The sequence below is a fragment of the Folsomia candida genome, unplaced genomic scaffold (genome assembly GCF_002217175.1).
Source record: "Folsomia candida strain VU population unplaced genomic scaffold, ASM221717v1 Fcan01_Sc011, whole genome shotgun sequence".
In the NCBI taxonomy this organism is placed as follows: domain Eukaryota; kingdom Metazoa; phylum Arthropoda; class Collembola; order Entomobryomorpha; family Isotomidae; genus Folsomia; species Folsomia candida.
In genome coordinates this window covers 1,735,039-1,744,776 of record NW_019091203.1, presented here as the reverse complement: position 1 = coordinate 1,744,776, position 9,738 = coordinate 1,735,039, and the positions used below count along the sequence as shown (strand labels likewise).

The 9,738-nt window shown below is 35.4% G+C and overlaps 1 protein-coding gene across 1 annotated transcript; it reads left to right on the top strand.

The window, feature by feature from the left end:
• Nucleotides 1-1,327: 1,327 nt before the first annotated feature.
• LOC110854991 lies at nucleotides 1,328-4,601 on the top strand. The gene is made up of 6 exons (XM_022103424.2): nucleotides 1,328-1,484; nucleotides 2,050-2,098; nucleotides 2,185-2,515; nucleotides 2,918-3,094; nucleotides 3,628-3,922; nucleotides 4,413-4,601. Exons 3-6 carry the CDS (start codon nucleotides 2,227-2,229, stop codon nucleotides 4,537-4,539), a joined length of 888 nt encoding a protein of 295 aa, XP_021959116.1. The 5' UTR covers nucleotides 1,328-1,484; nucleotides 2,050-2,098; nucleotides 2,185-2,226; the 3' UTR covers nucleotides 4,540-4,601.
• Nucleotides 4,602-9,738: the final 5,137 nt, after the last annotated feature.

Sequence of the window (9,738 nt, the reverse complement as noted above, 5' to 3'; positions counted from 1 at the left end):
CAAGATTTCTGTTAACTAATTGTCTACCCTCAAGATGAGGAAAAATCTCGTTAAACTATTTGTCCCACGTTAAAATCAGGTAGATTCTTGTTAGCTAATCCGATAATATTGAAATGAGGAAGGAGAGTTAGTTTAATTAATCGTTAAACGCTAAAAGGAGGAGGAGGATTAATTAAGTAATCATTAGTCGAATATTATTCTTACGTGCTAGATTATTAGCTAATTAATCGACACACCTTGAGAGAGAAAAGATCTCAGGCCTGTATAAAAACAAAATTGATTCAACCATTAGACGAATCACTTCACGGGGATTCCAATAAGGAAAACGTTCTCATTATTGGAGTTATCGACCATTCTTGGAGGAGAAATATGCACATATTTTCTGCAAGATAGCCAAGGGTTATGTATAGAGGACCTCACATTATCAGTCCACTTTAGTTTGAATCTTTGAACTTGAATATGCGTGAATTTGAATCCGGAACAAAAGATGATTTATCCTCCTTTTTATTCCAATTCTTGGTTGGGTTGGACAAAGTTTTATGCATTTTATTTCAATGTCGTATATTATAACGATATGTCCGTTTCATGGTACTTGTCCCTTTCCAAGTGCTCATCTCTTAAATGTATCATTGAAGGTACACATTACGAGTTCGCATCGCAACATAAGTCTTTCTAAATTGCCAATTTCGAATTTTGCCAATCAACGAAGTGACGACACTTGGTTGATTGGATACGGATTGCTGCGAATGGATGTTTTTCAAATGTCTTGCATTTTATAATGGGAAAAATTCGTAAATTTTCATAAGTTACCGAAATTTTGCATTTGGAATTTATAAAATTTCACAAGACCTGTAATTTCGTATGACCGTTATATGTACATATGTATGTATGTACATACTCGATGAAGAGTCTAAAGTTTCTGCAGGTGTGCGTAAGGGTAATGAAAATCCACATGCAAATCTAAACCAGTCGAAGAACTGAGATCAGATTGCTGCAATTGGACAAAGTAATTTGCCCATCCTTGAATGAAAAATCCGGAATTGAGCAAATTCCGAATTTTTAATTTTTTTCCAGTTTTTGACCACATACATATATCTGACTTCCCCGAATTGATGTATTTGTTTGTAATTTAGCATCCACTTTAAATGGTTAAAAATACAAAATTGGCCAATATTACGTGCATATTAGCCATTCATATTTAAAAATATGTAAAATTACATTTTGGGCCATTTCCATGCACTCGCGTTGCATGCAAAAAAATGCATGACACAGTCAACAAAGAGCGATGGTTGAATTGTGGGTGAAGTGATACCGCGCGAGCGTGCAGCACACGATATTTACAATATTTTTAATCAGCAGGTAGAATTTCGTATCTTGTCAAGTTTTTTCGTTTCCGGATTAATTAACATTTTGTGGTGAAATTTGCTCTGATTATCCATTACAAAAGAGGCACACGTGGTCTAATTATTGAAAAAATTGACTTGGTAAGAAAACTTTACTTTTAAGTTTGTACTTTTGAGTTTTGACTTTTGGTTTTGATTTTATAAAATTAAATTTGAAATTAGCAGTTTTTCTTTAGATTTTTGTTAAATATTGTCACACATCACACAATTATAAAATTTAAACGGTTTTCGAGTCGTTAAAGCCTTCTCCACTGCAAAAGTTAGTTTGTAGTCTAAATTTCTCCACATTGTGAGTTTAGTTATCGTTATTTTTAAAGTAAAATAATGTTTTATGAAGAAGTTCGTACCTATTTACTTAAATTTATGTTACGTTAATTTATGTTACGTTAATTTATGTTAAAGGTGCAAAATTATGAAGCAGTTCACGCAATGGTTGCCAACCATTGGTTGGTAATATTGTAAATTCTGTAAATTTACAAGTATTCCTAAACAAATTTTGCTTAGAAATCTTTGTAAACTTGCTCCCATCCAGGGCGACTTTTTTATGTAAAGGTGTAAAACTGTCCGCCCGAATTTTACAAAGTTGCAAATGACTGCGTTAATTGCGTCATCAAATTATTGGACGTTTTTTTTCGAATTATTTCAGACGTGAAAATTTCAATCTACACGAAGATTCCTGCGGACTCACTTATCAGGTATTTTCCGGTATTTGAAACTCTTTTATCTCGTTCTCGTAGCTCTAAAAAATTTCGTGCTTATCCGAAATATTTGTTGTTTCCAGCCCACTCGGATAAATTAAATAAACGGATAAGCCCGACTCGCGATGACCTGCTTTCTCTGCGCGTCCCCTTCGACATCCGACGTTCCCCACAACGGCCACGTGACCCGACAAATCAGTCTCTTTAAGGATCTCTTAAACAAAGAAGCCTTCGCCAAGGGTTTCCTCGCCCATTCGACCTACTCCCTCGAATACCCCACCGCCGAAAATGAGAGCGACAAATCCTGCGCCACGTGCCTCACACGTGTCGGCCAAGTGTGGGAATTGCACCGAGAAATTTTAGAGCTGCAAGGCGAAATGAAAACCATGCTGGGGAGAACACTTTTCGAACATGGTAAAAAATTGGAAATATTAATTTATAAATTGATAAAGCAGTTAACTCCGATTTTTGTAACTTTATACAAATTGTATACAATTTCATAAGGACAAATTTCACGTATTAATTTATCATGTAATTCACGCTGTTGTTGGTAAGTCGTAAAATCCGGGCGCTTTGTAAATATGCAATTTCACAAACTTTTACAAAATACTTAAATAGAAGATTACAAAAATTTATAAGCTAGATATTTTTCATTAAAAATATTTGTGAAATTTTTAAAGTTTGCAGAATTTACGGATTGTATATTTGTAAAATTTTTAAAGTTTACAGAATTTACGGATTTTACGACGTTACAAAAGACTGCGTGAATTGCTACATTATTCCATTCTGCTAATAATTTTGCTTTAAAAATTTCAGTCGGGAAACTTACCCCTCGAAAGAAAATAGCTGCCTCAAAAAGGAAGAAACAAGTCCAAGAAGGAAAAAAGGCTGCTCCAAAATGCGACCAAATAATGAGCGAAATCCGGGACGAAGCCACGCCCGTGTTCAACAGCAGGATCAACAGTTCCGCTCCCACGCCTGCGCCACGGCAATGTAAATATTTCTTTAAAAAATGAGGACCATGCACTCTTAAAAATATTGTTGTTCTTTAAGAATTACATAAATGCAATATCTTAACCTAGTCTACGCTCTCCGATTTTTAGCAACTTAGTGTCAATCCGTCATAAATTTAGTTAATATTAAATTTGAAAAGGACAAGATCTCCCAATTGGAACGTTTGGCAGCGATATTTACATCCGAAGAGGAAAAAATGGGCAGAAAGGTTACAATTTGTCAGCTTTATGACGCGTTTTCTCCTCGTTGGATGCAAATATCTGGGCGAAACTAGAGCATTGGGAAATCGTCTCTTTTGCAAATTTCATACTAATTAAATTTCTATTCCATTGACACTAATTTGATCAAAATCAAAGAGCATACACTGAGAGACCTCCGTTGTACATACATAGGTAACATAACGTAATGTAGAATAATTCGGGGTGCATTTACATACTCTTTAAAGAGTAAAGTAAATTAATTTTTAAGGGTGTCCATAAAATTTAAAAAATTATGGCGATTATTTATTTTAGACAGTGCAAAGAAACCTGCACCAAGCGAACCTATAAACATAAAGACCGAGACAAACCCCGAATCCACAAGTACAAAAGCCCACCCTGGCCGGTTCCTTCCTGCAGATCCCATCCAGCACAAGGACACCATCATCAAGAAGGAACCAAAAGACACCATCGTCCCCGTCAAAGTAGAGGGAGACGACGCCTTCTTCGAGTTTGAAGACGCGGAGGAAATGCCGATCGCGTCGTCCACATCGTCGTCAAATCCGCATTTTTCAAATCCTGTCGTTTCTACTGCAAAGTCTATCCGCAGGTGGGCAAATATCTTCAAAAATAACGATATACCTTTTCGAAAAATAAATTCACTCTTTAATTATTGATTAAAGCCTAGTGGTCAGGACGGATTTGTCTTGTACATAGAAAAGTTTAGGAAAAACGGGAAAAGGATACTACAGTAAAATTTTGAAATTGATTTGTGGAAAGATTCCCATTTGGTACATTTTGTAGTGAAACTCGAGTAATTCAACTTGGCAATTCAAGTGAAGAAGTAATTTAACAGAAAGCAGAAAACCTGCATTTTCGTGTAAAAAATCCGTCCTGAGTACTAAGCTTAAGTAAATTGTACTAATGATAAATCTAGAGTAACTTTAGCCTGAGAAAGGTAAAGTTTACTCCACATTTAGTGCAGTTTAGTACATAATTTAGAATTCAGAGTGTATTTACTTCTCAAAAGGGTAACATTATTTTTTAAATCGAAAGTTTTTATAATTTAGAAATGATTTTTGACTACGCTTTTTATTTAGTTATTCCAGCAAACAAAGGGGACGCGACTGCCAGTTTGGGTGTACCCGATGTGAGGGCCTCTTCCCCACCAAGGCGTTCCTTATGAAGCATATTAGCAAGTGTACAGGAGTCAAATTCTCACGCTAAATATGTACTACCTCAACAATTAATAATGAAATAAATAAAAATGGTATGAGTCATACACAATACGTCCTATTTCATGTTAGTGCATAGCTTAATGAGAGATAAATAACTGCTTTTACAGACTTGACTACACTCTTAAAAATGATGTTACTATTTTGAATTTCAAAACTTGAAAAGTGCATGTCTTCTTAATTATGTAAATATATAGTAAGCAAACTACAAATAGGCATACACAGTGATTTATTTTTTGCTCTTAATCTGCATAGCGTAAGTACTCTATTTATATCCGCTAAAATCCAAAACTGAGGGTCACCGACCCGGCTAAATTTTTTCCGCCCAAAAGTTTAGATGTTACAAGGTCAGGCTGACTAAATTTGAAATAGTCAAAATATTTGAGCTCAAAGTTGAAAAAATGTACAATTTTTACCAAGCGGAGGAATCAAACTTCATTCCCATTCCCCGAATCTCCCATTTTTTTAAAATAACTTTGACCTTAAATATTTTGACTAATTCGCACCATCGCACAAATTGCCTCAAGAAACGTTGGTTCTTTTGACTTGGGCCACACAATTTTTAATTTTCAACCAAATCGGAGGGTTACACTTCAGGGGACGTTCATAAACTTCATAACGCTAAGAGGGGTGGGTGGGTACTAGAAATTCCGTTACGCAGCGTGACAGGGGGGAGGGTGGGTGAGCTGACACATGTTACTGTAACGCAAATTTCTTTTTGTCCGCACAATATAATTTTTAGAAATGCATGGATATAAAAGTACATAAAATGCATAAAAACGCATAAAAATGAATATATCTGTAAATATACTTTTTTAAATATAGTTTCCAACGTGTAAAGTTAGTGTAAGATTCAAGTAGCTATCTACTTTCTATTCTATCTAAAATCATGTTCTGCTTCGAAGCAATACAGCACCGCTTTATAGCCCAAGTTGGAGTTTATCTAACCATGGTTAAAGTTGTTTCTGTCAGTCAATCGATTGCGCTGTTAAGACTAATCTTAGCGACTAAAATTTTGTACACATCGAATAACATGAAATTATTATTCGGCAAGAAAATTACGAAAAGGGATTTGCTTTGTCAACGTTCATAAAAATCGTAGAGTTATAATTGCACCAATTTTACAAATTTTTAACTATTCTTAATATTAAAAAATTGAAATACTTTTGACACTGAAACACAAAAATTACGAGGAAAGTTTAAAAGAGCAGAAACGCTGCTTTTAAGTCAAAAGTATTTATTTTATTTATGTACATGTAAACTAAATAGCTAACTAGAATTTACATGTTGATTATCCTTGAAATTCAAGTATCACATGAATATACATACAAAAGGGGGCTGAAATAAGTGTAAACGAATTTGTTGTTGAATAACCCCGGAACGGATAGTCGTAGCGGGTCAAAATTTTGAACAGAGGAGCATGTTATCCTCAGATGGGCGTGTGGAAAAATTCAACTTTCTACTTTTAAAAATGCCTCCCCCACAGCCCCCAGAAGTTGAGACAGTCATTCCAACTCTTTCCAAACTACATATGTCTAAAAAATTCGATATCTGCAGAAAAGATTTTCTTTTCAAGTATCCGAACCCAAACAAGTCCATTTAACTTATATCAGGGGATTATACAGGTATTTCCCTATTCGATGTGATTTATATCTCCAATCTAACTTCAAGGTCTTTTGCATAATCTTGGGTCAACTTTGCCATCTGGGAAGACGCTGCGTCATCCTGAAAAACCACCTCATTTATTTTTTTACCCATGGATCGTTTTTCAAGCTATTCTGGAATTTCTTAGCGGTTTATGTATCTATCAAATAATTAAGCCAAAAAGAGGAATTATGTACATTGCACTTATTTTTCCACTGAATGACCAGTTTAAAGGAAACTGTTGCGGGGCAGAGTTCAAAGTCCACCATGGATTTCATCCAGTGGAGGAGAAAGATACAACATTTACTTAAAAATTAAACTTTTCCGTCAATATTTTTCTTCGAGGGGGCATTCAATGGAAAGATAAGTAAATTTATTTAAGTATCACGCGATTCCATTCACGCGATTCCTAGCTTTTGGTCTGACTTTTCGATACCCTCGCTGGGCAATCTTAGTGTTCATACCTTGAAAAGGTTAAATTTTTAGTTAAATTATTTTTTAAATTTTGATTGAAATGAAGTTTTCATTCAAAAGAATTGTCTACAAATAATTTTTTTGCTTTCAATAAGATTCAGATTTTTCATCCTCAAAGCGCAAATTAAAATCTCGTCAGTTTTACATATGTAAATAAATACACACAAATACAAGTCACATTATTACTGATATTTTAGAGCAGGCAAACTATCTTTGAGAAACAATAATTGTTCCGCATTTTCTGGACGTGAAAAGTATTTGAGGCTGCCGTAGGCTTCTGTGGCTTCCACAAAGGCAAGCTCGTTAGAAACGCTTGTTGCTGGCAAATGACTTTGAAATGGAAAAACAATAAATTGACGCTTTTGTTGGTAAATGGACTAACTTTCTGCTAACTTTCTTTGTAGACTGATTTATGCCGAAAATTAAATAAAAACTAAATTACCCGTTACCCGTGCGGGTAGTTCTCGCTACCCGCAAGAATGCGGGTATGCGGGTAACGGGTACCCGACCCGTTACCCTCGGCAACCCTAGTAATTAGTAGCAGGGTAGTAAACAATGGTTTCGGAGATCTTATTTTTTCGTATAATATTGCAAATATATTCAACCACGTACCCTCAAAATTTCATAAGCTTTCCTTAAAAGATAAATTTCGTACACAACTTCAAAGCGAGGAAGTCGGGAAACGAATTTTTTGTATAGGTAAGAACCAAAATTCGAGTTACAAAAACTCGAAGAAGTCTTTTCCACATTTCAAAAGAGAAGGGTTTGGCCGTGTAAAAATTCAGATATACACAGAAAAGTATGGAGAATCCAAAAATGTAAACTTCAAATAACCACCTTAAGAAAAACCCTTCATATCGACCCCTCGAAGGTTAAAAACAATTGAATCTTTTTTTAAAAAGTACCCATCTACCTTCGTGCCTGATGCGTCCATGAAGTCAATAATTAATACCAACTATGTGTATCATATTAAGGCCCATAACGTGTGGGTCAGAGCGTATGCAAAAAAAATCTGCGCCAAAACATAAAGAAGGTCAAGAAAAAATGGTGAACGCAAGCCCTTCCAAGCTTTACAACAAAATTTCACCAAAAAGGTTGGCTATTTATGATGAGTCCTACATCCTTGAAAACGTGACAGAAACTCCGGAAAGGCAATTTTTGCATGGGAAATATATCCCTCAATGGAAAACTGAAGAGAAATTAAAATGTTCTTCGAAGTTTCCAAAGAAATCCCAGATGTGGCCGGGGTTAGGCCCATTTGGACATTTTTGGGACCCTTAAGTTCAATAGGGCTGTGCGGGCGAACAGGTTTATTTTCAGAAATATGAGATAGACCGTCTGATTCCTTTCATCAAGGAGTATCAAAAACATAAAATATAATTTTTTTTGTCCGACCTTTGCGATCATCCACCATGCAATAAATCCCAAGGAAGAAATTGACCAAAATGTCAGTTTGGGGTCGGAAGATGGAAATCTCTCAAACGCCCATCATCTACACCCCAAAATCAAAATTTGGACTTTATCCAAGAAGAAATACTCCAAGCTTTGTGAAACAGTCAATAATTTAAGCTCTTGAATATTTAGAAGCATCTTTTACAATCTTAAGAAAATTTATATTCCGTTCTGTGAAAACTTGAAAACTTACAATGAAGTTGCAAAGTTTTCCAGATAAGTACTAATGGTGGGGTGATAAAAAAAAGTTAAATATAACGTGCACAATGGACTTCAGTCGTCTCTGATTACGGATATCTAACGATAGATACATTTCGAATATTCTTCATCATTTTGGCATTTTTGGAATCATTTTTTGACCATTTTTGGGACAAATTTCACATCACCAACTCCCGTGGCGACCCCTCTACCTCCTAAAACTCCTTTTTATACTCTACGTTTTATACTGCGACAACTACTAGGTATTTATAGTTTTGGTCAGGATGCAGCTTAAGGAAGTTTTGTTTCAACCCACCCGAACATTTTCATCTTCCAATAAACTTTGTAGTTTCCGTGATTAAAATTTTTGATTTCAAATTTGAAGATCAATTCTTTCATATTTTGAAGTGCCACATCCATACATACCAACATTGGTAATTAATCTCGTATAAAGGCTGCAAAATTAGACACTTGCGTTACGTAACGGAAGGGGGGGGGGTGGGCTACCAATATTTTGTGATACAAGCGTGACATAGGGGAGGGTGGGTGTCCAAAAAAGGCAATATTTGCGTTATGAAGTTTATGAACGTCCCCTCACACCATCGCATTGCAGGCAAAATTCTTCTTCTGGTATGTTAATAACCCGATTTTTCTTGACTACGAGTAGTTTAGCTCGCATTTGCGAGCCACTTTTATAAGCCCAATCTCAACCTGCCCCCTGTGGTGCGGGAGTCAAAAAAACAGATACACAGCCCAAGTGGCTACTCTTTGTATGATCTGTAAAAATTAAATCAATTACAGTCACTTACCCACGGTGATGCAAAATATCTAATAAGCGAATGAATGAATTTTGGCTTAATTTTGCATGAAAATGACTACTGAGGTTTTTAGTCGAAGCCTCGCCGTATACGGTTTTTTAATTTTTGGTTTTTGAATGACATGAGCTTTAACACCAGTGAGTTAACCCCTTGTTGAAAATTATCCTATTTTTTATTGCTGTATAATGTGAAAATTAGTTTGGTTATATGGATTGGAAATATAGTTTTGGTTATCAATGGCAACCTCGTAGTTATTATAGGCAAGCAAGTAGTTGTTAAAAGCTTCAGGGGACGTGCGTAGGTTGTAGGTCGAATTGCATAATTTTTTAGGGATAATGCAATATGGTATAATTTTTTTTGGTATAAAACAAATTGGTATAAGGGTATATAAGGGATAATTAAAAAGGGAGAATTATACGAAAACCAAAATTAAATTTTAAATTAAAATTTAAACAGTCATGTAGTTGTGAAGGCATTTTCCAATAGCCTTGAGATAGTCGAAAGTGTCAAGATCAGTGTTGTAATTTTCTACAATCAAGAGGAGTCGCTTATCCAGGTCCCTGTACATTTTATCCTGTGACTCGACTTGCTCAGATTTCAATTTT